Genomic DNA, 27,048 nt, shown 5'->3' on the forward strand with positions numbered 1-27,048 from the left:
GACTGGTTGACTTCATGTTGTTGTTGATGATACGTGATGTGAAGTCGTCCATACAGTGGAACAGTGACAGAGCTCAGTCCATGAATCGAGTCCTCTGTTGGCCACTGGTCACTCACTCACTTCTTCCACCCCCCCTCCTTGTGAGAGACCATCGTTTTACTGCTCTGCCCTCGGCAGACATTGCAGCTTTTCATCTCTCCGAGGAATGGCAGCTGCTCCTGCAGCTCTCCTCCGCCCTGTGGGAGTCGGGAAAATCGAAGCAGCGCATGTAAATGCGGTGGTTTTTCCGGAAAGATTGAAACATGATGGTGCACATCGGAGGAGGAGCCGTATCGACTGTCACGGCTTTTGAGGTGACACGATTGGTACTAATGAGTCAGCTGGTTTTCTGCCAATCGACTGGTGGGCTAGCAGAAACTTTGCCGACATAAATTCCGTTATTTATCACGCAAAACATTATCTTTTCTTGTAAAATGTGACGAGTTGTTGCATTTCTCTGGAATTAAATAGCTCGGCCGGACAAAACAAGCATTTTAAAGATGTTACCTTGGACTTCAGATTATTGTGGTGGACATTTTATAAACCAAAAGATTAATAGATAATGGAAATAATAATTCCGTTTGATCCATTTCAGTTGATTCACTTCAGCATGCAGGTGATCTAAATAAAAGTAATAGGATTTTTTGATCAGTTATTCATGGAGGAGCCCGCTGTGTGCGACTCGTCTTCAGAAGCTTAAATAATAGATCATAATCTTGTCTTTTGCATTTTGAAAAAAAAAAAAGAAGATAAAAGACTTATTTCTGTTGATAGAAATCTGTGATGGCAGACGTAATTATTCTTCTGAAATAGGGTTCTTCACATCACTCATAACACCAACTGCTATCTATCAACCTACTATCTTACAGTAGTTTTTATATATTTTTGGGGCCAGTAAACTCATTCACATCAATTAAATGTTTGGATTTCAGACTAAACATGCTTTGGCCATTATTCTGTCGAGGATCTGGTTTTGCGCCGCGATCGATTTTTATTAGTGTGCACTGGCTGTTGTAATAAGATTAAGACCCCAGCGATGAAGAGCATAAACCTCATGATTTGATTAAATCTTCTCGAGCTGCTGCTATGACAAGTTCATAAAGAGTCCCAGAGGAGGTGCTGTGGGCGCCTCTTGTATGTTTCCAACTGTCAATCACGTCAACCCCTCTCTCGTGTCATTCGCAGACCGTGGACATCCATAAAGAGAAGGTCGCCAGGCGGGAGATCGGGATCCTGACCACCAACAAGAACACGGCGAGGACTCATAAGATCATAGCGCCGGGTAACATGGAGCGGCCAGTCAGGTACATCAGGAAGCCCATTGACTACAATGTGCTGGACGATGTCGGCCACGGCGTTAAGGTGAGAAGATTCCTCCTTATCTTCTCTTTGTGTTCTCCAATCTCTCTCTCCAGTCACTCTAGTGTTTTATCTCCACTCCTGTTCTTCCACTACTGTATCTAAATTTTCTCTCTCCGTGCCCCTCCTCTCTATCTTGCCAGAGGTATTCACACACCCCCACCCTCTCCTCTCTCTACCACTTTGACTCGTTTCCTCGCTCACACTCCATCTCTTGTGCTTTTCGCTTTCATCTCCAGAAAGCACCCCTCCTGACCCTGCAGGAATATGCTTCAGCGTGGGTTTGCTGCATGGGAACGGGGGTTGGGGGGTTGGAGATGAACCAAAAAGGGCGATTACATCATGTAGCTTTCAGAAAACAGCTCTATTCTTAGCGTGCGATGTGAAAGATGTTAAGACGTTTTTAAAGGCACTTAGGCCCCCGTCCCGCTCTCGTAATCTCGTTCTTGAGTTTCTCTAAACCTTCGCGGAGGATTGATGTTGTTACAATTGGATTTGAGGCTTTATTTTCCACGTCTGAGAGGCCGTACCAAAGCTGACGTTGATGCGGTGATCCGAGGGCGACGTATTCCCCTCTCTCCCTGCCATTAGGGCTCGCTTAAGGGGTCACTGGGTCGTCCTGACACGGGGGAGTGGGGTAATGACATCATTTCCTGATGGCCGCAGGCATTTTTGCGATCTCCGTCCTCTCACTTCGAGCTTCATCTGCTCCATCAATCGGCCAATCAATCGCAGATGTCAAACTGATCGGATTAGAGGCCGTCCAGAAGTGTTACAGGCATTGATAAAAGCCGTCGTGCCACTCTCAGTTTATTGTGTAGGGAATTATATTAGACCTTTTGTAAAACCGTCACAGCTAATGTGGGGTGATGCATTTTTTTGGGGTGTGTTTTCCCACCACTGACACCAGACTTTTATATATATATATTATTATGGACATTATGAGAGGAGTAAAACCGTACCACCCTCATGTTTGTAGGCTAAAATAGGAAGCTGGAGTCAGGAGGCCGTTAGCTTAGCCTAGTTTATAGACTGGAAGCAAAGGGAAACAAACAGCCCAGAGCTATTGGTTGCGGAGACTTCCTGGTTGCTATGTTTAAAGCATGTAGCTAATCATAAAAGAAAAGATTGTTGTTTTAAATCCTTTTGTAGACTGGTTAAACAAACCATTCACAAATGTGTAAATACAGTAAAAGACCGTTTTTTAGAGATGTTTGAAGGCAGATTTAGCAATTTGGAGAGATCATGGCTAGCAGTTCTGAGCTAGCTCCTTGCTTCTAGGCTAAGCTAACAGTGTTGTGGTTATAACTCTGTAGTTTTTTTGTATTTTGTTGTTGTATCATCTTTCAGAAATGAAAAATGATATAACAATATATCATCATTATATTTTTTAAAGGGTAAAAAAGACGATTTTAAGATGAAATATGAAAAAATGATTCTGTAGAATCACAGGGCAAAAAATGAGAACCTGTAAAACAGGTACACGTAAATCATCCAGACTCATTATTCCTGTGTCGGATTAGCTGCTCAGAACTGGGCTGCCAGTGAGCAGTTGCACAAAAGTGTCAAATGAGTCAAATCACCGAGCTTCATGGCTGTTTTGAGGGCGTTTCGATGGATCTATTTAAAGAACGCGAGGCATCACTCCGGGTCTAATCTCAGTGGATTGTCTTCCTGCTGTATTTACATCACGTAGTTAGTGAATGTGATGATATGACACACACACACACACACACACACACAGGCAGCAGCAGCCCTTCATCACTCACACACCCTATCACCTATGCATGTCACAGCCCAAAGAGCCAATCAATATTCTGCATTAATACTCCATATTCATTCATACAGTATCCTCCTGTGATGGCTCCGGTCCTCATGCCGTACAGAACATTTACAGCCGTGGTTTTTACTTACTGACCAGGATCAATACATTAATGGGAGTTTAAATCATGTCCACTGGCTCCGGTTAAACTGTGAAACTCACTGGGCCGGTGCATGACGTGGATGTTTGTATCGGCCTAAACGGTTGAATTGGTTTTTATAGCCTCTCGCACTGGTGTTTGTGTAGTCAAACAGCAAAGGCGTGAGCTGCATCACGGAGGATAAACACTGTGTAGCCCTCCTCGTGTGCATTATTTAACAGGAGCTGCTCTCAGATCAGAAAGATGAGTGTGTGTAGAGAAATATCGAGGTGGAATTCATATTGTACATAATCAGATTCTTTCTCTGAACACCCGCAGCATTATATATCAATAAATCCCCCCCGGCTGCTGACAGATCAGGGCGTTCCTCTCCGACAGCGACATGATGATTTTTTAGCATTATTATGTAAAATGAGATTTATTCCTCCAGTCAGCTGACGCCTAATCTAGTCAGCGGGAATTTCATGAATTCAGCGACGACGATGATGTCAGATTGCTTTCATTGGATATCCTGTGTTGTGTCAGTCATGAATTTGAAATATGAAGTGCTGGTTTTTGGAGAATTTAATGATGTTTTATTACTTGAATATACAAATTAATTAAGTTTTTTTCGACTATTTTTTTTCTCATTTGGTGACAACCATGTCTACTGATGAAAACAATACGTGTGGTTTAATACTACAGTGATGGGAAATGTTCAGTTTGTTCCGATACAGTATGAGGCTGATATCAGACTTAAAATTAAAAGCAAATGAAAAATAATACAGTAAGAACGAAGAGACATTTAATGGCTATTGAAAAAAATATGGGAAAAGAACAGGCACATCCAGTAAAAATGATTTTCAAATGGTTGCTGGATCAACAAAATATTAAAAAGTGTGAAAAGAAAATGTCTGCACACCTAAACAATTGACGTCATGTAGCCGTTGTCAGGAAGATAAGGGGAAAGCCGTAGTGGGCCTGGGCATGTCCAGTATGACCTAGATTGTGAATAGTAACTCGCCGAGCTCTGATAACCTGTAAAGAGGGAAATTAAAACGTGAAAAATGTATCAATAAGGTAATATCAATAAGGGCGGAGAGATCACTTCATTCTGACCTATGCCATGAATATTTGCTTTTTGGTTTTTCATCCTCTCCGTTTCTCTCGTGGTCGTTTGATGCTACAGTGCTTTTTGCAAAGGCCACTGGGGAACGCTGCATTATAGATGAGCCACTTGACTCTGCAGTTGTCAAACTGCGGATCAACCCCGCCGCTCAGTTGCCTCTGTATTCTCTTTGACATCAGCCCATACGAGTACCAGGCCAGCAAGGAAATAATCTGGATGTGTCCCCCCCAAAAAATGGACACAAATGCACCGAGTGGACCTAACTGAGCATATTTGTGATGTACAAGAGTAAAATTCCTCATGACGCGCAGTCTCAGGCAGCCTGTGGGGATAATTTCACTCGTGCACAATAGCCCTTCCGTCAGATCCCAGAGTTCTCCTCCCAGTCTTGACTGCGGCTCTCTGGGTGTGGTTCTGTGGATCTGAGCAACAGTCAGGAGCCGCAGTGTTTTCCCCACCGGTTAGTGTGACTCGCCGAGGTCTCGCTGAAACGTTTGCTCACAGTGCAAATACAACGGTGAAATCATTTTTCTCTTTGCTCGCTTGTACTTTGACCTCTACTGATCCGTTGAGACAATGGCCGTTTTGACATGCCCTCTTTCTGTCTCTCTCTCTCTCTTTTTCTCTTCTCTCCCCTTTGCCCACACTAAGTGGTTAAAAGCCAAGGTAAGTCTGGTTTTGTCACATGACCCATTTTGCTGTAATGTATAATTGATAGACTCCAGCAAATCCCTATACATGTGATTATAGTCGCCAGTTCCCGCGTTATTTCCTTCCCTTTAACAAGATTTGTAGTCCCCTTTAAGTCGAGAGCTGCTTTCAGACATGCACTGAAGTCCGGACCTTTTCCTGAACTTTTCCAGAGGGCATGTGTGTGAGAACGCAGATGTCGCTCCGGAATATTTTCTGCCAGCCCTGTAGTAGGATTTCTGGAAGTTCATGTCTGTAAACAGCAAAAAAAAAAAAAAAAATACCTCTAGTCCGATGATCTGTTGAACCCTCCCATGTCTATTTCCCGTCTGTGTACATGTTGTCCTCTAATGTACATGTCACGTCACTGTCCGTAACTGTTCTATAGTTTATTTAAAATCTTTATAGGCTTCCCAGACAGCTCATATACATATATACTCAATACTGTTCAATAATCTTGGAATTTTGCAATACCGCAAATCCAGATTCCCGTCGAGGCTTTGATTCCTCTGAAGTTACATTCTGTTTAAGATCCGAGAAGCCTTACTGTAACACACCAGAGGTTTCTAACCTGCGATCAGCAGCCACCAACCGGTGACACTGTATATACACAAGTTATTAGATAACTCTGCAGATATGACCCGCTGAAATACACGAGCATATCTCTGCTGTTCTGGGCAGCCTGTAACATCCCATTCTCGTGACACGAGTAGTGATCACACACTGTGTCTGAAGTAAGTTGTCTGTCTCAATAAGGGGCTTCATCTTTTTTTAAATATATATATTTTTCTTTCAACCCCAGCAACATGGAAACAATCAGGCGATCAGAGGAGGAACACTGTCGAGGACCAATCCGCCGACGCAGAAGCCGCCGAGCCCTCCGATGTCAGGGCGTGGCACGCTCGGGTAAGATTTCCATTTCCGTCACCATGAAAGGAAAAACCCAAAACTAAAAAAAGACGCAAGGTTTTTCTGCAGGGGGATTTTTTTTTACTCAATAAAGATAGTGAGCAAACGCTGCCCACTGAGCTCGGAGATCCAGGGAAAGGGGATCCGGCAAAAATAATCTTCCGGGACCTTACCTGAACTTTTATCAGATAACGTGACGCGTGTTTCGTGCCCTGCTGGGGACACGATTCGTCACCCGTAGCTCCGCAAGCCATCGGCGACTCTAATCGGATATTAATTCCAAGAGTAAACTGATGCTGGTGCTCACGTTCCGCAGCATCCAGCTGTGTTAACTGATAGGATTCACATAGCTCCAGAGAAAACTCCCTCGCAGTTTCGACGGGCAGGATTTTGCACTGAATTCATTTGTCAGTATTTCTTTTTTCTTTTTTCAATCCGCTGCAGACGCAACACGTCCTACAAGACCCTGGAGCCGGTGAAGCCGCCCACGGTGCCCAACGACTACATGACCAGCCCCGCCCGCCTCGGCCAGCAGCACAGCCCCGGACGCACGGCGTCGCTCAACCAGAGGCAACGCACACACAGGTAGATGACGGGGAAGAGGGAAAAGCACATTCACACAAAAGCTGTTTTTTTTCTCGTAGTTTTATTCGATTGTAAATTCACCGCTAAACCACGTTCAGAGAGACCACAGCACTGAGCGAAGAAGCACAAGCGCCTCATAAAATTTTCATGAGATCACAGCATTGTCGCTACAGAGGGCGAAAGAACGCAGGGGTCATCCGGTTGGACAGGCGAACCTTTTAAAAGGGATGACCACAAAATCACAATGTCATCCAACTCAGCTCTGCACCAGCCGGTCAAATACTTATATAAGACACACTTGTAGAGTACGGAGACAAAAATGATGATGATTGTCCCAGTGAGAACTTCGTACAGCTGTGGAATAGTGTTTTGCATTTGAAGGCTCATCAATTTTAATCCACAACTTAAAAAAAGAAAAACATAACACGTTTCTCCCTTACAACAGAGATGCAATAGGAGCAGCGAGTGCAGAGTCAAGGAAGCTACGTAGGAATTATAATGTAGAAAAAGAAAGTATATAACCGAGGACTATGATTCCGCAACAAGGAGCAAATTGTTGCACATGCACTAAGCTTCAAGTTTCTAGCAAATCAACATCAGTCAAATGTGGATGATGCAAGAGTGAGAGCAGAGGATATGAAGTCAGCGTTGGCCTCATAATATCAATATCAATATATGATGTAAGCCAAACACTGTTGCCCCCTGCTGACATACTGTAATACAGTTGGAGTTCATTTTTAGAAAAAGGATAAATAAGTCTGTAAAAATCTGCAATGCAGATGTTGATGAACTCTGTGCAGCATTTAATAGGACGTAAGGCCCCCCCCCCCCCCCCCCCCCCCTCATATGTTTGGATAGATATGAGTGAAATCTTTTAAAACTGTGTTTCAGTAATGTAAAAAAAAAAGTAGCTCGGAGAGGGGTTTCTCACCGCGGCTCAGAATCACTGATATTAATACCTGTAAAAGCCTTTTGATATAAAGTGCCATTTAAAACACAAAACAACAAACCTTAAGTCAACTGCAGCCCTCAAACTCCTCGGACATGAACGGCTCTCGAGGATCGCAGCCCCCCCCCAAAAAAGTCTCCACTCAGAAGAAAGCAACTCACGTCAAACGTGAGTTACGAGGCGAGCGAAGCCGCCTCATTAGCTAAAAAGCTTATGATGCTGACCGTGATGCTCATAAATATCACATAACTTCCTTATTCCACCAGCCCCTCGCCCCTGACTCCTCTCCTGTCTCGCTCGTGTGAATGTTTCGCGCAAAGCGGCTTTTTCAAAAAGGCTGCGGAGCAGCGAGCAAACAAATCATCTTGATCGTTCAGCGTCACCGTTACACAAAGGTTCTTTTATCAAACCAATGTCGTCCTCAGAGTCTGACTGTACCTCTCCCCGCCCGCCTCAGCTAATATTGCTGTGGCATCAGTATTCGATTATTCAATAGGCCGTGCTTATTCAGCTCATCGGTCTCTGCCATCCTCAATCGAGGCCCTAAATTAGATAATGGCGTCTCTGTGTCCCCCTTTGTACGACGTCCGTTATTATCTATTATCTTTCTGTTGGCGAAGATTACACTGTAACGTGTGCAGGTATCGTTGTTGTTTTTTTCCCGAGCGAGTGCTCCGCCGCAGAGTCCTGTTAATGAAGCCTGCTCTAAAACTGTTTGTCGTTTTAAGATGGTGAATATTTTATTGATGCATCCCGCTCAAACATTGTGCTAGCTGCTCTTCCTCAAAAAAAAAACCATCAGCCTCCCTCAGCTCCGACCAACTCTCCTTTGTTCTTTGTCCGATTTTAAATGAAAATTAAAATCATTAGAAGTTCTGGCGCTATCGGTGAACTTCAACCTTCCCTGGTCTTTCTCGGAACAAACGTCGTCTTTTTGCTGTCATTTCCTGTCGTCTCTCTCTACCACAGTTTCTCTAAAGCGTTTTTCTTTTTTAAGACATGAACTTGGGAAAATATCCGGAAAATCGTGTCCAGTTTCCCGTACACGTATGAAGAACGCAGCAGGAAATCTAAAACCAGGAGGGGGAGGTTGAATTTCGACGTTATAATATTGTCTAGCCTACTTCGCTCCCCTTCGCCACCAACATCCTTCAGAGGGGTAACTAACCCCTGCTGTGTGGTGTGTGCGCGCCTGGAGAGCCCCGGGGCTCGACTGACATGGATCAGAGAGGCGATGGGAGGAAGGGGAGCGATTGATGGGAAAGGGGATAAAGGAGAGGTTGGGGGCGGGAGCGAACTCGGGTTCAGTGGGATGGAAGGAATCAGAGGAGACCGGGGGGGGGGGGGGGGGGGGGGGGGGGGGGGGGGGGGGGGGGGGCGAGGGGTTCTAGGGAGACGAACGGGGAATCGCTTTACAGGCGGTGAGGAGATAAGAGGAGGAGGAGGTCGAGGGGTGAGAGGCAGGCAGGCAGGGGGATCAATGGAAGAGCAGGGGATGAAAGGGGCATGAAAAAAAAAGGGAGGGGTGGGGTATAAATGAGGGTGGAAGGAAATCCCAGAGAGAGAGTGAAAGCGGGAGGTGGGGGAGATTTAGTTGGTCGGGGTCATTGATCCACAAGCCCCAGGGTCAAACAGAGGGTGACTGATGAGCTGACATACATATATGATGTACATGTCCCACATCCTCACAGGGTGATGATGACAAAATCAAAGAAGATTGATTCAGGAGATGCTTCCATAATATATATTGATGGTCTTTAGAAGTGCCCCCCCCCCCCCCCCCCCCCCCAACATTTTTTTTTAAAAATTCCTTTGGTTATTCCACCTCAAATTGTTTCTCATAACGCCGATATGTTGTTGTGTCTCTCCCCATTATGGAGGATTCACTAATAATGAAACACGCAGAGTGTTTGGATAGAATATGTTTGTGTGAATCTAGTCTATTGTCAACCTCCCAATAAAAAAGCAAAACACATTATTAGACTAAGCACACAGTGTATAATTATCACTGTAAAGGTGCAATTAGAGGATCTGACGACAGATATTTTGCGCAACAAAAGCTTTATTATCCATTTTAAACCTTGAACTCCCGTTAGTCCTCTTATACTCATTTATTCTGACCAAAAGGAACGATAGCGAGTTTCGCAGTCGTCTTGCTCTAAATGGGACATAAATAAACACAAATAAAACCTAATGTCCTCCTTCCCTTCTCGTCTCTCTCCGTCCCTTCAGTGGCAGCAGCGGGGGCAGCAGCAGCAGGGAGAACAGCGGCAGCAGCGGAATTGGCATTCCCATCGCCGTGCCTACGCCCTCCATTCCCAGTTCTGGACCAGGTGAGCGTCGATATAACCCTTCAGGGGAAGAGTTAATAAAGCTCTGTTGGTCTCTCCTCAGGACTCAAGCGGCTTCAGGCGTTTTTTTGAAAATGCAATAAAAACCTGCTGTACTGACCCACCTGGGAAGGTCATTACATGACCGGGGAGAGTTATTTTTATCCTTTCACAAACTCCAGACTCTGGTTTCGGAGAGCGAACATCGGGTCTTCCCAAAATAAATCCTGGACGGATGAGAAACTCATCCGTCAGGAAAATGAGATAAGACTCTTTAAACATTGACAGGGGCGTGCTGTTTGTTCAGCGCACACACATGCGTGGGGCTCGGCCTGCACGTACAGTAGACACAGACAGTAACTACTACTACTACAGTGTGTAACATACTGCAACTACGTACTTTGTGTACTGTACTACCTCCCCTTTAGTGCAAAGTGCAAACCTGTATCTTATGAAAGTATAGGGGCCATATTGAATGAGAAAAAAGTCAGAGATTTCGAGAATAAAGTCCTATTACGAGCCATTTCCTCCTCCCAGCTCCTGGTTCTTTCTTCGGACAATCTTTTCGTAAGATTTTTGTGATTTGGGAAAATTATGCTAATGTAAAAACTGAAAATGAGGACTTTATTATCATTAAATTACAACTTTATATTTTGCAATTTTTCCCCATAAAATCACAACTTACATATCGTTAAATTATGACCTCATTCTTGTAATATCATGATTTTATTCTTGTAATATTACAACTTTATTTTAGTAATATCACGACTTTGTTTTTCTAATATCACGACTTTTTTTCTCCTGTAAATCTGACATAATATTACAACTTTATTCTGGAAATCTCAGATTTTTTTCTTTTTCCCTTTGGCTCTAATAAAAGAAAAAGAAAAGAATATATAATATGCAGGAGTATAACCAATGATGGGCGCTACACTGGACGACGTGTAAATGAGACGGCGTGTTAGCGGATCGTGAGACTTCTCCACACAAAGCCTATGTTTACCAGACAGGGATTATTAATGTCCATTGTGTTCTGAGCTCAGCTGATTCTCTATCCGACTGTGTAAATAGGCCAAGCTGCGTTAGACCGTAACGCACACACACACACCACACACACACACACACACACACACTAGAGATAGAGATAGTACCGTGGAGAAGCACTAGTTCAGTTCGTAGTAGATGTTTCGTCCTTCGGCGCCGTGAGCGGGCCCAGCGACAAAACACTCACCACGGCTCTCCATTTCGAGCCGGTCGCCATGGAAACACTGGGCTCATACAACAGAGAAGTGTGTCAACGTGTGCGGGCCTCCGACAAAGTCAAAGTGCTCCCCGAGCCCCCCGAGGGTTCTCCAGTAAAGTGATGTTACGTAACGGGAGCGGGAGGCCGCCGAGCTTCAGTTCTGAAACTAACGTAAACACTCAAACTTCCAGTCCCGCCCATGTGTGCTCCCCCGGGAGCCCCTCCCCCACCCCCACCTCCTCCTCCTGTACCTCCACCTGCTCCTCCCATGGCCGGGCTCGCCCCCCCAGCACCACCACCACCACCACCACCACCACCTCCACCACCCATAGGTGAGACTCCTCGCACCCCCGAGGCCGCTCCCGTCGCCTCTGCTCTCTGGCGGGTGGACGAATCAAGCGCACGTCTCTTGTGATCTGCTCACGGTGGAGATGATGATGAGGAACAAGGGGATTGTGGGTATTGTCTTAAATGTCTGTTTGTGCACACTGCAAGCAAAGATCTTAATAAAATAGCATCATGGAGCTGTAGTCAAATTATGCTGTGTTCATATTAACGTACTTAAAATTACTAAGTAGAGGCTTTTTTTCATTAATTTAAGTAATGAAAAAAAAAAGTCTGCTTGCTCGGCAAATGTATGATTAATTAAATGAAATGACATTATTAAGGAAATAAGGGACGGATGTGTAATCCAGGCTTTTTAATGAGTAATGGCTTTCCTCAGCCAATGAACTCGTCGACTCCGAAACACCTCGGCCAACATTGTACTGGTCGTTCAGCTTCAGAGGCGTCTTGCAGTGTGAACAGACTGTACGTGTGCTTCAGCCACAGTCCTGGTACTGTACACACACACAGGCTTTGGCAAGTTAACCTTTTCTTGATCCTCGGTGGTGGTGGTGGTGGTGGTTCTACTTTCTAATTCTTCATGTGTCTTATATCGCCTGATGAAGTCTCAAGTCACCTAAGGTCGGACCAAAGTTGATTACTGTCTGCAGAAACTCCAAACTCTGAATGTGCATTTGATCCCAAGACACTGGATATCTCCAGAAATCCACATTTACAACTTTGACTAAAAACTAAAAATGTAAAACCCTCCAAGTGAGATGCTGCACCGGCACCATGACAACATTATATAGGTTGTGAGACTTTTTCCTCACAGGTACAGAACGTCGATGTCTTTCATTTGATTTCCTTTACAGCTTTAAAGCTGCATCAGGCATCATTTCCCTGTAGTTCCAGTTCAGATCCTAAGCAGGGATTTGGTGGAAAAGATCCGCTCTGAGCAGCTGAAGTCACGATTTAAAAAACATGACCCGCTATTCAATGAGGCGGCGCTCAACTTTCTGAGCCTGCTGCAAACATTCAATATTGCTCGACGCATCTTTGATTCTCATCGACTCGGGGTCGCTCATATCTCACCGACTCCTGTGAACTTCACATTCTTCAACGGGGCGAGGATCACTCGAAGCTTCGTCCTCAGAACGTCGATGCTTCACTCTCTCTGCTGTGATTACTTCTTCCGCTCGTTTTGCGATTGTGTTCCTCTGAATCTTTTGACTTCCTCTGGATCCACCCATCCCTCCGGAGACGCTGTGTGCGTTATCTAGAAATATGAAAGGAAATACTCGAGCAGACCGGGAGTCTTTAACCCCTTCTGTCCTTCTCACGCACACACACACACACACACTCACTTTTAATATTTGTGCATATCGAAACGTTGCCATGATTCTGAATCACGAGTGCACAACTCTCCCTCGAGTGGACATTATGAAATCATGTCGCTGAAAAGGAGTGTGAAGAAGTTGTAATCACACTGTTGTGTCGCTGCTCTGATCTCGCTTCCCTCATTCTTCACCCAATATCCCCCCCCCCCGTTTTGTTCCTTAAAGTGCAGGATTTCTTGGTGCAACCTCTTGGGACTCTTTGTGTTTCTTTAAAAAAGAAATAAAGAAATCTGCTGAACAGTTTTACCAATTAACCGTCTGTGCTGCTTCCCGAGCTCGTCTGCTTCCTCCGATTCTCCCTATCGATTGTGTCCTTCGGTATTTCAAATCTCTCATAATCTTTCAGCTGTTGATGATTCATGTTTTCGGTGCTTCTCTCTTCTTCTCCCCCTTTCCACCTCCTCTGTCTAACTCCCTCCCCTCCTCCCCTCCCTGGGTGTGTTTCCTAGCTGTGGCCCCTGGCCCCGGTCTGGGTCCCGCTCCAATGTCCCAGTTTGGAACCATCTCGCGGCAGATCTCGCGGCACAACCCCTCCAACTCCTCCGTCTCGATGGTTTCGGCCACGGGCACCTACCGCCGGGCGCCGTCGGTCACTTCCCAGTTCTCCTTGCAGCAGCAGCAGCAGCAGCTTCAGCAGCAGCAACTTCAGCAACAGCAGCAACTACAGCAGCAGCAGCAGCAGCAGCAGCAGCAGCAGCCTCATATTAACGGAGGCACTCCTGGCTACGGCCAGAACTCAAGTAAGGCCCTTCTGTCTCCGACTCCCAGCCTGATTTATTAAATTCATTCAAATTATTCACAGTAACAAAAAAAAAAGGAACACTGACCTTTGTAGCCTCGGACCAATATTTCATATTTGCAAGTGCGTCAGTTTTCTGAAGGTCAGGCTTGAATTTCAGACATTTTTCCCTTCCACGCTGAGAGTGCAGGTTCAGGCCTTTTTTTCTTTTCTTCTTCTTCAGTATTCATGCAGGACGGCGCCTCGTCTTTGACTCCTGCAGCAGACGATCAATGTCTGCAAACAACGAGCGGTCTGCTTTTCTGGCATCGTGTAAAAGCGTGCGGTCAAACGTTGACGTGCGAATCGATTCCGCTGCGCATCGGGAGTGGTTCTGTTTCATTTTTTCCAAAAACCGAACATGCTACAGACTAAAATCTCTATCTATCCGTTGTTAACACGTGATCTGTATCCAAACAGAATCGGACGACACAGGCCCTTTGTGTTTACACCTACCTTCTTTTTTCCCCTCTGGAATTTTGCTCACGCCGTTTGAATCACATTGGATCACGGTTTGGAGAGCCAGACAACCTCCAGATGTGCGAGATCATTCCCAGATTATCGTGAGTTCATCAACCAGATGCAGATCACAAGGTTAGATCGCAGGATCGAACGCGACTCAAGTGCCTCGTCCCCGAAAATAGGACCATCAAGACACCGTGTGAAATCTCATCACGGTCAAATAAGACGTCATCAAACTTCCCAGTGTCAAAATTGTTTGTGTCTGATCTGTGGAGATGCTGCAGCGACAAACGTCACGTGTCAATCATTATTTCAGTCATTTGAATATGTAAACGTCTGTCTCTGCAGCACATCTTTCTGTTTCTTTAATCTCTGTGAGTTTGGTGTTTGCTCGGGATCAGGGGTTCACTCTTCTTGGTGACTGACTGGTGCTTTCTCTTTATTTATGTATTTGTTTTTTTGTCCTTGTCTTGTCCTTTCTGTCTTTTTTCCTTTTGCCGGCTTTCAGTGTCTATCGCTCCGCCTCCTCCCCCCATGCCCCAGCTGACTCCACAGATACCTCTGACTGGCTTTGTGGCCAGGATGCAGGAGAGCAGTAAGTGAAGTGGACGACACTCCTCCTCCTCCTCCTCCTCCTCCTCTTCTTCGTCTGCTTGTCTCCCAGCATGCATTGTGTGCCTGTTCATCCCGTTCCCTCTGTGTGTGTCGAGATCGATCGTGACCAACCTCATCGGATTTATTCCAAAAAAATAAGCTGAACTGTTTTCTTTCTTCGCTGCTCGTAGAAAAAAAGTTAAATTGCAAAGTTAATTCAGTTTGTCGCCTCAGTTGTTGAGATCATTTTTGAAGTGATCTAGTTCATGATTGAACCGTGTTATTCATCTGTTGAATGTACTCGGAGCAGAGTTGAGCTGAGGTGAATACAAAAATGTCGAGGTGAAAAAAAAGCCAAAGGGCACTGCAGGGCAGGAGGAGACGGGGGCCTTTGCCGCCCTCTGCTGGTTCAGAACACGAAGTTTAGGGCGTGTTTTTTTTCTAGACAGAAAGTCAGTGGTGGACATTTATTAGCGGATTAGGTTTAGAGAAAATAAAATGATTACAGTAAAACATCTACTAACTGTTTTTAAGGCTTTTCTCCCGATGGGGATGCTGTCAAACAAACCTCCAAGATACTAAATAGCATGACTCTGCGGATGTGTCGGATCGAACAAGTCCACATTAATGCGTAATTCCCCCCTTTCCCCCCCGGAACAACAAGTAGCCTGTTTGATGAATTTAATATTCAAAAAAACTTCCCATACACACTCTGTTCTGCATGTGTCATCATTAATTCTGCATGATCCGGCCATCGCCCCTTCTGCCCAAGCGAGCTCTTGGAAAATCGTCAATCGTCTTCACTTTTCTCCGTCTCCGTTCTCTCTCCGACAGTTGCAGATACTCCCACTCCGCCGCCGCCGCCTCCTCCGGACGACTTGCCCCTGTTCGACGACTCCCCTCCCCCTCCGCCGCCGCCCCCGGTGGACTACGAGGAGGAGGACGCCGCCGTCGTGCACTACAACGACCCCTACGCCGACGGGGACCCGCAGTGGGCCCCCACCAACTATGTGGAGAAAGGTTTGTGCTTGATAGCGACAGTCACGCACGTCACAGAAACCTCCTCCTCCGGGAGAAAGTACCTCTAGTCGCTGTCAGACATTTTAGAGGACAGACACAGAAGAAATACACAGTTTTTTGAGTGGAGGGGGGCATTGACTGTTTCATTTCATTGGTGTTTTCAGTGGTGGCCATCTACGACTACTCCCGGGACAAGGACGACGAGCTGAGCTTCATGGAGGGGGCGATCATCTACGTCATCAAGAAGAACGACGACGGCTGGTATGAGGGCCTCAGCAACGGCGTCACCGGCCTGTTCCCCGGCAACTACGTGGAGTCCATCATGCACTACGCCGACTGAACGGCCGCCGCATATTCATTCAGTCGCATCATAATCCGCCGAGAGATCGAACGACCGCAGCAACCCCCCCCTCCCCGACTCCTCTGAGACGCATAGACATAACTGTATGATCCCCCCCTTTTTTTGATATGACAGAATGTTCTTCTTTCCCTAAATGATTGCAAATAAAATTAAATAAAAAGTTAATATCTATTTAGTTTATTTTGGTGTTGTATGGGGCGGGGATATGTAACGACTGGACTGCGCGCGCTCGCTCGCCCGCCCTCGCGGGCCGAAGGATCTATTCATCCTGCCCTGGACAGAGATTCTGCACGTTGGGTTTTAATGGAGCAGACAGATTGAATACGAACACCATCAGTTGAAGTGTTCGTACAGTTGGGTTGTATATAATGTGAGCTGCAGCCACTTCCTGTAATGTAAATTCAGTGAATGTTGATTATACGCTAAGTTTCTCCTCGACGCCACGAGGCCCGTTCGTACGGAAGAAAAAGAAAAACGTACTGTCGATAAGTCCCAACATTTTAAATACTGTAAATGGTATTTAGAGGAATCAGTCGTTGGCGCTAAAGCATGCAAACATTTTGAAGAGATAAAAAAAATGTAATCTTAAGTTTATTGGCATTATGCTTCCGTTATGTTGTAAGTGTGTATTCTCACCTTTTCTTTTTTTATTTTCACTGTTGTAGTCACTGAAACTTTCTTGGGGAAGTGAATTTCAGACTTTCCCGTGGTCTCACCTTTAAAAAAAAAAAAAAAATCCTACAAGTGAAACTTTATCCCGGCAATTTATTATCACTGTCGTGTAATTTTTTTTTACTAGTCACACAAGTCTGTAGGATCCATTGGTGAACTGGCAATAATGTACGTAGATTGAGCCGGCGTGGTGTGACGCTGAGCGTGGACTTTGTGGTGCCTAACACTGCCATGTTGACATTTCAGACGCAACGCAGGCGACCAATCAACAACTAATACCTCGGCACGTCAAACACCCTGAACGTGAAATTCCTCTCGATATCTAACCCGAGTCAAATCCGCCAATCACAACATTAGCTTTCACTCAGGTCTCAGAATCATCTTGATAGCATTGTGTTTCTTAAATTTTTATTTGTTAGCCCTCCAACAATCATCTAACATCTTGTCTGTCAGGACACTGCAGCTGACGCTTTGATATTTTAGCCCATTTGCTTTAGTATTTTCAATTTTTTTTTTTTTTTTTTTTTAAGAGTTCCGGCTCAATTTCATGGGGTAGAAATATTGAAATCAAATCTCTCCCTGCCCTCCCATTTGTACATAAAAAAGAAATGTTGATTGAAAGAAAAAAAAAAATCTAATGTACAGTCTTTTTATAATAAACAATTCTATGTACGCCGACATGCACACGTGTGGTCACTCGGGAGGGAAAATCAAGACAAGAGGCGAAAGGTTTTGGCTTAAATAGAAATAAAAACAAAACAAAAGACGGTTTTATTGAGCAACACACGAGTTGTGGATGATGAAGATGTTAAGGCCTTGGTTTCGTTACAGGACACTTTGATTCACAGAAGTAAACCTCGGAAAACATTTCACACGTCGGAGGGAGACGTGACTGTTTTTTGGCCTTTGGTGGTGTGAGGACGGAGCTCGAGACAGACGAAACACACACCGGTGACGACGATTATGCACGATATTGACGCCGCCGCCTCCGCTGCTCAGAGACGAGGCCGGCGCAGGTACAGTACTGTTATGAAGTGGCGTCCCATGATTTAAGATTTATTTCCATATGGTCACGAGAATGTGGAGTGGGCTTATGTGTGACTCACCCTCGTGTATATTTCAGGAGAGCGACAGGAAATGACGGGAGTCAGTTCAGACTGACCCCCTTGATTCTGAGTAAGTGCTCTGACAGCTTGCTGCCGTTTTCTTTTTGCCGTTGGCACTGAAACCGGCACCAGGGGTCCTTCCGAACCGAACGTCCCGTCGCTTCTCTCTCTCACCGTCTTTGTCGTCTCAACTCGTGAGTTGCATTTTTCCGCAGGTAGCTGCCTGAAGTTGAGTTGGAGGCTCGTCACTTGTCTCTGGTGAGCACCATCTCCGTGAGCCGGATGAGGGCGTCTCTCTCGGGGGACGGCCGGAGCATGCTGATGTGTCTGATGGCCTCTTGGCCGTAGCGCCGCGCCAGGAAGTTGGTCTGCTGCACGCCGTCGCTCTGGAACGGGAACAAGACGACGATTGACAAGAGCGTTTATCTTCTATACCAGCGAAGCTCGACTTCTTTTTCTGTGCGCTTGTTCAGTCCATGACTGAAACAACTAGTCTTCCTGTTAATGGCTTACGTTAACTATTAATTAAAGTCAATATTTACCCAATTTAAAACATTGATCATTAACATTCATTTGTCAAGTTTAAGATAAGTGTCTGACGCAGGAGGCAGAATATTGACTCCCTTACAACACGTATTGTTTGAGGATATAATCGTTTGTAATTTGACTAAAAATATTAAGTAATCTGCATTTTAGAGTCAAATTGACGCTTCAAGAACCATCAAATCTTAATTATTTGTACAATGTGCTGTTGGTAGTACCTGAAGAACGTATTCCCAGGCTCGGTCCACGTCTCCGTCGGAGCTGAACCGTCTCATGATCATAGAGTGAAGCTCAGGAAACTAGAAAAAAAAGAGGGGGGGAGGTGGAGTTAACAAAGGGCTGTAGACGCATGATGTATGTCAGATGATTTATTTTTATTTCTTTGTTACTCTTGTTCATGTTTCCAGGTTAAATGATGAATGTCCGTCTCACCTGCTCACAGGCGAACAGGACCGGCCCGGTGGCCAGGCCCAGTTTGAGGTCTGCGGCCGTGGGCTTCCCCAGGTGACTGGCTCCTGACGTGAAGTCCAACACGTCGTCCACCAGCTGAACGACAGACACAAATAAACTCCCATTAGAACTCATTCAATTAGATTCCACAGACCAAACACATTTTATTCATATTAAAGTTGTTTTTTTTGTTTTTTTTCCTGTATCCTTTTGAAAATATTGGGAATTATTGTACCTGGAACGCGATGCCGACGTTCTTCCCGTACTGGAAGGCAATTTCATGAACTTCGGGATCAGAGTTGACCAGGATGGAAACCTTCGACGAAAGGAGGAGGACAGGCAGTCAACATTAAAACACCACAGACACACAGGACCTGATGTGTCCCTCACTCGCTGCAATATTTGTGCGGAGACAGAACGTACATACTGCTTTACAACTGTTTGCAATAAGACTCGCCGTCTTCTTGAAGGTCTTCTCGAGGTAGTGTTTGAACCGCTCGTTCCCGTTCTCTTTGGAGCCCAGCTGCATGAATTCACCTGGGAGAGCACAGTGGGGAACAGTATGTGTTAATCTTCCAAACCGCTCGCAGCTTTTTAATGTGCGCACACAATGGAAACGCGGGTGTGAACAGATGCTGTACCTCGCACCAGGTCTTCGATCACCTGGGACAACACTTTCACCACGGTGATGTTTCCGATGCGAGCCAGAGCCAGGGAGGCGGCGGAGAGGATGAAGTCTCCGGCCAAGATGGCCTGGAAGACGGGACAAAAATAATTATATACATATTTTAAAATTTTTAAAAAGTTGTTGTTTTTATCGTTTTCTCCCCCGTTACCTTTCTTTCCCCCCACACTTCGTTGATGGTTCCCTTTCCTCTGCGCTTGTCAGATCCGTCGATGACGTCATCGTGCACCAGACTGGCAGTGTGGATCATTTCAGAGATCATGGCGATGGCCCTTTGCCCCGGGAGCAGGTCGCTACGAAGAGAGCAGGAAGTGAGATGAAATAAATGATTCATATAACTTTGTTTTGTTTTTTTAAATTGGCCATCACAAGGTGTGGTGGTGTAGCCACTGTGGCACAGGTCACTTGTGGGCGAGTTGTGTTAATAAATTATGAATGTTTTGTTGAAATAAAATCGCACCCCGCCCTGTTGCTGTGGATGTTGAGGGCCCGCGCCATCAGAACCACAATCATCGGTCGCACCGCTTTGCCTTTTCCATCGAAGTAGTAGTCGCACAGAGACTTCAGCTCTTCTTTAGAGACAAACAGCTCCTGGGAAGCAGAATAATAAAAATGACAAATCATCTGGTGATCTGAGATAAACATCTGCCAAACACCTGGTGAAAGCAAACTGTCTCCTGTTGGTTCCTACGGTACAAGATTCTTATTAAAGACGAAGGTTTCCACTACCACGTTTTTATATGCTGACATAACACTCATTTGGCCTGTAAAACTAATACAACACTTTGTTGGCGCCCTTTCAAATATTTTTATTAAAATCTCACCTTTCTGATGTCATCGTATAAACTCGTAAGGTCTTTCTGAGCCAACGTGAACGGGTCCTCGACCTTCGCGTCGCTGTGTATCGTTCGGCAGCAGCGCGGCTGCAGCGCGGGACACAGGGACCGCGACTTGTGTCTGAGGAGAGAGAGAGAGAAAATGAAACAACGATAATCATACGAGGGGATTATATAAGATTGGAAAATGAAAGACTTTGGTTGGATCACGTCACAACTCACCTGTTTAGTAGTGAGGTAAAGTTGAAAGTTTTCAGGTTTATCTGTGAGGATGATGATGATGATGATAATAGCAGCGCCTGAAAGTCAAAAAACAAACATGTTATCATCATAATTTGTGAAATTTGTGCATATTCTGGATTTATCCATTTACTGCTGTGTATTTTAGAAACCTGGGGTTAATGTTTTCTACGAATAACAACTTACACAAAGTGTATTTATGAGCTCCTGGCAGCTTGAATAATTTGAGACACACATCATGTACATTCTACTTTCAGAGAAAAACAAGTAGTGAACAGTAGCCTGACATGACACAGCGTGAAAAATACAAAACAATTCAAACAATATTCGAGAAAATCCAGAATTCGGCTTCTGCCTTTATTTATTTTTAAGACTGAGACTTTTGCCCTGGCTGTTTCTAAAATAATTCCTTCCCTGATGCAATGATGGAGAGGGTGAAGTGTTTTTTTGTTAAGTGTTCTGTTAAGCAAGTCTGGCACAGGTAACAAGAGTTAATGTCAAATGAATGAATGAATGAATGAAAGGACATCGGATAGGATTGGTTGTCCAGCTGACCGGGTGAAGGACAGAGGCTCTGTGAGGTCAGCAGCAGGTCTTGACCTTCATGTGCAGCACAAGTTGAACAAGCCAACGCCCCTTGACAGCAACAAGTCGGAACCAACCAATTCATTCCAGGAATCAAATACAAAACACAGGAAGCTCTTTCAAAAGCACACACACATGACAGTTTAAATGATCGGGAAGGAAACGTGAGAGACACTGGAGCAGTGAGAGAAGGAGACTGTGTGTGTGTGTGTGTGTGTGTGTGTGTGTGTGTGTGTGTGTGTGTGCGTGTGTGTGTGTGTGTGTGTGTGTGTGTGTGTGTGTGTGCGTGTGTGTGTGTCTGTGCCTGTGTCTGTGCCTGTGCCTGTATGACCTTCCCGGGGTTTGACAGCCACCCTCTCCTCCCCGTCCCCGGTGTTTCTCTCCCGCCGGCCCCGCAACTACACCTCACCTCGTTCCGGGGCCTCGAGCTCCAGGCGGCCCGCGCCGCAGAGGACGCAGACCTGCCGTCACACCGCCGCAGCGTGTCGAGTAATGTCGCGCTCGCCCGGTTCGTACTCCACCTCCGGCAGTGGCTCCACCACGGGACCGCCATGTTGCCCACCCGCACGAGTCGGTCACCGGCACGACGCGGCGGGGCGGGGCGGGGGTTACGTATCTTACACGGAACCGGAAGTCTTGTGACAAACCCGGGCGCCGGTGGATGACGTCACGTGACAACAAGGATATAGCATTAGCCGCCAGAGTCGTCAGCAACGGAAGGCAGGGAGTTTAGAAAAGACACGAGTGGCTGTTTCCTTAAAAATTACATCAAATAAATGAATACAAATACATTAGGGATACTTTTAGGTGTTAGTTACGGTTGTTTCCTCCAGAAACTTTAACAACCGTTAGCCCAAATAACCGTTTGGGATGAGGCTAGCACCCGGTTAGCTAACGAGTAACCTAGGCAACTGTGGCTAACCTGCAGCGAACTGGTGTTTTCAGAACTGCTAACGATTATTTTTTATGAGATATTATAATTATTATAATTCTCCACGAACAAACCGTCCTACATGATGTTAACTTGCTTTGTTTAGTTCACTGCCAGTTTAAGGTTTCAGTTAGCGTGTCTGAAGCTAAAGGATAACTTACGCAGCCGATGATTTGAAATCAAGAGGCTGTAATTCACAAGAAAATAGTTGAGTGTATTACTAAAGTTCTTAAGTAAAATTTGACATACTTTTACTTTGCTTGAGTTCTCTCGTTCACTGGTACTTTACACTTCCACTCCACTAAAAAACTGGCAAGTACTTCACTTTTTACTCCACAACATTTATTTATCGAAAGGTTTCGTCACTGGTATCTATTATACAAAACTGATCATATGGTCAATCAAACGTCACGCATTTATGTATGTAAAAGTTTTTACATTTGATAAAATATAAAACCCTTTACACTTACAGAAATATTTAGATGGCTAATTTGTTGTGTTACTTATGTCACATTTTAAATGCAGGACACTTAAGGAAATAATTAGAGTACCATTGTTGTTTATGATGTTGACCAGCAGAAGGTGAAAATGTTCTATTTTTTTCTCCTCCAGAGTCATGTGCATTTAAGGCAGCTGCTCCGTCTGCGGACATGTGGAGCGTCTACAGGCTGCTGGTCTTTGCTCTGGCCGCAGCATCGCGCCTCGCACCTGCACACGTCCTGGAGTTCTGCCACAGTTCTGACTGTCACCGTGACGATGACACAGCATCAAACGGCCAGCCAGCTCCAAATACTGTCAGATCCAGGTGGAACATGAGTGTGTCCGGCCTCGTACGGGACCTGGACCAGTTCAGAGTGTCCTGCAAGAAGCTAATTGGTAAAAACTTGATTCTTGTCTTTGCGGGTCACCGCGAAAAAAAATGCAGAACAAACTTAACGTCCCCTTTCACGTCCTCTCCGTAGAAGAATTCCCAGTCGATGAAGTTGACGGCAACTTTGTTCGCACTGTGAAGAACTGCATATTCTCCAAATCCACTCCAACCCCACTAAAAGGGCCGCTGAGACTGGCTGCAGTTTCTAAGGTGGTGATTGTAACGTCTTCAGCCGCATCGCATATTTTCCCCTTAAAATATGGCAAGTGAATTTATACCTGTCACCATCTCAACAGGAAGTCATTGAGGGGATCTTCGATTTAGATGTGGCTGTAACACAGTCCGAGGATTTCCTACATTATGCCAGTGGAGGCAAGCTGCTAATAGGATCTGTGCCTCTTGCACACAGATACGGGGGTCACCAGGTAATGACAGAAACTTGTTTTTCTTCTTTTTGTCGAAGTTTTTTACTGAGATTTACTCATGAATATGATTTCTTTTTCATCCCCCCCCCTCAAATAGTTTGGATACTGGGCAGGTCAGCTGGGTGACGGTCGAGCACATTTACTGGGTCGGTATTCCAACAGGTGAGAACATTTCAGGATTTACGTATTTCTAAAGTACTGATATATTCAAGGTGAGTTGACAGTTAAAGCTCTGACTTATGTAATGTTCCATCTACTAGAAAGGGAGAAACATGGGAGCTGCAGCTCAAAGGTTCTGGAAAAACACAGTATTCAAGGTATGTTTGTTTTCCAACTTTTATTCTGTGCATTTTCCATCTTATTTTCAATAAATGATCAAAAATATTTGTGCATATCGTATCCTAAATTGTGCAGCTATCTCAAGAGCCTTTCAGTGTGAACATGAATCTTCCTGCAGGTCGGGAGACGGTCGAGCTGTGATCCGCTCCTCAGTCAGGGAGTTCCTGTGCAGCGAGGCGATGCATTTCCTGGGTGTTCCCACAAGCAGGGCTGCCAGGTCAGATTAACGCGAAGATCCTGTATCACTAATTTAAAATAAAATTGTTGCAGATGATGATTACAATCAACATCTACATACCTTAACATTTATATCTGTATAGCATTTTAGATTGTTTGCAAGACGCCAAATACTTAAGACCTGGATATTGTTAAATTGATTTCGACTTGTTACCTTCAAAAGTGCAGACAAGTTTTGAAAAATGTAACCTTTTGGATGTTTTCTCGAGTAATTGAGCTGATAATTCCTTGTTTTGTTTCAGTCTAATTGTAAGCGAGGAGCCAGTGGTGAGGGATCAGTTCTACAACGGCAATGTGAAGATGGAGAGAGGTAGATAAATTATTCATGCAAACCCTTGAAAACATGTTTTATGTTATATTTACTTTACTGTCTCAATCTTTCTCACTCCAGGGGCTGTTGTTCTGCGCTTAGCAAAGTCGTGGTTTCGGATTGGGTCGTTGGAAATTCTGGCTCAAAGTGGAGAGACGGATCTTCTGAGGTGAAACTGGTCACGTGATCATAATATCAACGCTTTTCTCGTCATTGTCGTCACTTCCTATTCAACATATATATGTTTATTGTCCCGTTGATTTTAGAAAGCTGGTGAACTTCGTCATTGATGAACATTTTCCTTCGATCGCCTCAGGCGACCCCAACAAATATTTGGTGAGTCACGTAAAAAAATATATTTTCCCATGATAATTTTTTCGCGTATAGAAAATAAACCCGCGTACATTATGACTAACTGTGGAATTCTTTAAATATTTTAGGTGTTTTATTCCACTGTTGTGAATGAAACAGCACAGCTGATTGCCCAGTGGATGTCTGTCGGGTTTGCACACGGTAAGAGTCAAGCTGAACATTTTGCCGTTATGTGTTTGTATCCACATCTACTCATATATCTACCGTGCGCCTTCGCAACAGGTGTGTGCAACACAGACAACTTCAGTCTCCTGTCCATCACCATCGACTACGGGCCGTTTGGCTTCATGGAATCATATAACCCCAGTGCGTGAGTACGATCAAGCAGTAAAATATCTCGCTGCCCCCGTTTTTTTCCTAAAAAAACTCAAACAAGACCCTTCCTCAAACGTTGCAGATTTTGTCCCCAACACGTCCGACGACGAGGGCAGGTACGGAATAGGAGCCCAGGCCGACGTGGGACTCTTCAACCTGGAGAAGCTGCTGGCGGCTCTCAGTCCCGTGCTCACACAGAAACAGCAGGAGGAGTAAAGAAAACTCATCAGACACTGAATATTTGTGTTTACTAACTTACATAGAACCCTCTACTATCCTTTAATGAAGGGGTAAATACTTGAAAACAAAAGGCGAGAAGTAATATTCAGACCACAGTAGATACACTATAATTTTTTTGCCCCTTCAAAGTAAAGTTACTCTCATAAAATGCAGTTATTAAACTACTTCTCTTATCTTTTGTTTCAGGGCTAAAATGATCTTAAAAGGATATGGTAGCATTTACCAGATGAGGTGAGCTCCATCGGTCTGAATCTGTCTGTCCCACACGTTCGCCTTTTTCCAAACCAAGAACGTATAAAATTATATTTTCTAACCTTATTTGTTTGTGTATTTCAGGATTCACCAGATATTTAAAGCCAAACTTGGGCTTCTTGGCGAAGAGGAAGACGACAGCTTCCTTATTGGCTTCCTGCTTAAGGCAAGTCAATTTAACCTCCCTGTCCTGTTTGTTAGCTGCTGGTGCACAGATAGTTTTAGTCTCCCAGTATAATTTGTGATTTTCTTCCCAGATGATGGAGGACAAAGGGTCCGACTTCACCATGACCTTCCGACAGCTCAGTGAGATGTCAGACCTCCAGCTTCACAACAGGAACTTCACACAGGTGGAGCGGGTCTTTTTCTGCTTTTAGATTTAGTTTTTTTAAGGTGGTGACATCTAATCCTGCAGGACGAACGCAAATTTCGTCCTGTCAGCCCCCCTAGCAAAATTTACGGAAAATGTCGGGGTCCAATTTTTCCGAACAATGTTCTGAAGTTCGTGTCTGAAAACAGCTTAAGAGAAATATAAATGTCTGCACCTCCAGGACACCACAGACATTTATGTTAACCCGTTATAATATGTATAAAGGGTTAATTTCAATTTCTGCTTTTGTTGATCACACAGAGCCATTATATCTATTTACAATCATGTTTTAATGTTTTTGTGTGTGTGCACGCGTGAATTAGATGTGGGCTCTTGGCGACTTATTGGAGCATGAGCACTTCTCTGATTGGCTCAACATGTACGTCTTCCGGATCAGCAGGTAAAACAAAAACAGGTTTACCTCAGACCATGTGCTAGTTTGGAAATAAACGTTTCTCTGAAAAAAAAAAATATATATATATATATATATATATATATATATATATATATATCTTTCTTTTTTTTGTCCTTCTGTTCAGGAAACAAAGTGACACTGATTCCGATCGTCAAAGCAGGATGAAGAGTGAGCCCCTTAAACTGCTTCTTACTGTTGTTGAAAAGATTATGTTTTTATTGTGTATAATGGCACCGAAACTGTTTTTCATATCTCACAGAAGTGAATCCCCGGTACGTGCTGAGGAACTGGATGGCAGAATCCGCCATAGTGAAAGCTGAGGTGAACGATTTCTCCGAGGTGTGTGTCTAAATAAGCGATGTTAGAATATCTCTACCCAAAACAAAACCAAAGCATCAAATTTTGTGACAGGCTGTGACTATTTTCTCCCACTAGGTGGAGCTGCTGCACCGCATCCTGTCCTCTCCTTTTGTTACACAAGAGACCGCAGAGGAGGCGGGCCATGCAGCAAGACCTCCACCATGGGCGGAGAGGTTAAAGGTCAGCTGCTCTTCGTAGAGAAAAATACTGAAATTATTAAGAATTACAAACTGCCACACTATGGAATATATTTTTCTCCAAAACCGCCAAGGCCATGGCTATGTTCTGCGAAGAATATACACAATGTGCGGATCCAGCGAAAAATATGATTTGTCTTTTGATTATGAAATTGTATTTTGCCCTTTTGGCTTCTTGTCTGTTTGACACCTAAATAAAAAAAAAATCTATTAATCTTGATTCA

At 44.7% G+C, this 27,048-nt stretch overlaps 3 protein-coding genes across 15 annotated transcripts in view; 2 read left to right on the forward strand and 1 right to left on the reverse strand.

Annotated features, from left to right (window-relative positions):
- abi1a (abl-interactor 1a) overlaps positions 1-17,417 on the forward strand; it is a 39,219-nt gene extending 21,802 nt beyond the window's left edge. Inside the window, exons 4-13 of one of the 10 annotated variants that reach the window (XM_035618666.2) lie at positions 1,225-1,401; positions 5,080-5,094; positions 5,921-6,024; positions 6,472-6,612; positions 9,794-9,894; positions 11,326-11,466; positions 13,308-13,598; positions 14,607-14,693; positions 15,527-15,712; positions 15,877-17,417. In XM_035618666.2, the coding sequence (XP_035474559.1) occupies positions 1,225-1,401; positions 5,080-5,094; positions 5,921-6,024; positions 6,472-6,612; positions 9,794-9,894; positions 11,326-11,466; positions 13,308-13,598; positions 14,607-14,693; positions 15,527-15,712; positions 15,877-16,052 (1,419 nt within the window). In that variant the 3' untranslated portion in view covers positions 16,053-17,417. The remainder of the gene's footprint in view (positions 1-1,224; positions 1,402-5,079; positions 5,095-5,920; positions 6,025-6,471; positions 6,613-9,793; positions 9,895-11,325; positions 11,467-13,307; positions 13,599-14,606; positions 14,694-15,526; positions 15,713-15,876) is intronic. The other 9 variants (XM_035618668.2, XM_035618667.2, XM_035618669.2 and 6 more) reach the window with 9 other exon arrangements.
- Positions 17,418-17,475: 58 nt separating this feature from the next.
- On the reverse strand, positions 17,476-21,816 carry pdss1 (prenyl (decaprenyl) diphosphate synthase, subunit 1). Its single transcript, XM_035618677.2, has 11 exons — positions 21,600-21,816; positions 20,588-20,664; positions 20,354-20,486; positions 19,990-20,120; positions 19,681-19,822; positions 19,486-19,597; positions 19,272-19,381; positions 19,080-19,160; positions 18,827-18,940; positions 18,613-18,693; positions 17,476-18,237 (listed from the first exon to the last, which is right to left on the reverse strand). The coding sequence occupies exons 1-11, from the start codon at positions 21,741-21,743 to the stop codon at positions 18,097-18,099; spliced, it is 1,266 nt and encodes a 421-aa protein (XP_035474570.1). The 5' UTR covers positions 21,744-21,816; the 3' UTR covers positions 17,476-18,096.
- On the forward strand, positions 21,778-27,044 carry LOC118290909 (protein adenylyltransferase SelO). Of its 4 annotated transcripts, none has more exons than XM_035618662.2 (20): positions 21,778-21,910; positions 22,734-22,997; positions 23,084-23,202; positions 23,289-23,417; positions 23,515-23,579; positions 23,678-23,734; positions 23,875-23,973; positions 24,236-24,303; positions 24,385-24,472; positions 24,570-24,639; positions 24,744-24,816; positions 24,898-24,981; positions 25,073-25,202; positions 25,417-25,461; positions 25,567-25,648; positions 25,740-25,832; positions 26,176-26,252; positions 26,392-26,435; positions 26,527-26,606; positions 26,703-27,044. In XM_035618662.2, exons 2-20 carry the CDS (start codon positions 22,772-22,774, stop codon positions 26,823-26,825), a joined length of 1,752 nt encoding a protein of 583 aa, XP_035474555.2. In that variant the 5' UTR covers positions 21,778-21,910; positions 22,734-22,771; the 3' UTR covers positions 26,826-27,044. The 4 variants fall into 4 exon arrangements, with proteins under 4 accessions (XP_035474555.2, XP_035474557.2, XP_035474554.2 ...); XM_035618664.2 differs by having other exon boundaries at positions 21,870-22,433; positions 23,087-23,202; XM_035618661.2 differs by having other exon boundaries at positions 21,872-22,433.
- The last annotated feature ends 4 nt before the right edge of the window (positions 27,045-27,048 follow it).

This window comes from Scophthalmus maximus, chromosome 21 (genome assembly GCF_022379125.1).
Source record: "Scophthalmus maximus strain ysfricsl-2021 chromosome 21, ASM2237912v1, whole genome shotgun sequence".
Classification (NCBI taxonomy): Eukaryota; Metazoa; Chordata; class Actinopteri; order Pleuronectiformes; family Scophthalmidae; genus Scophthalmus; species Scophthalmus maximus.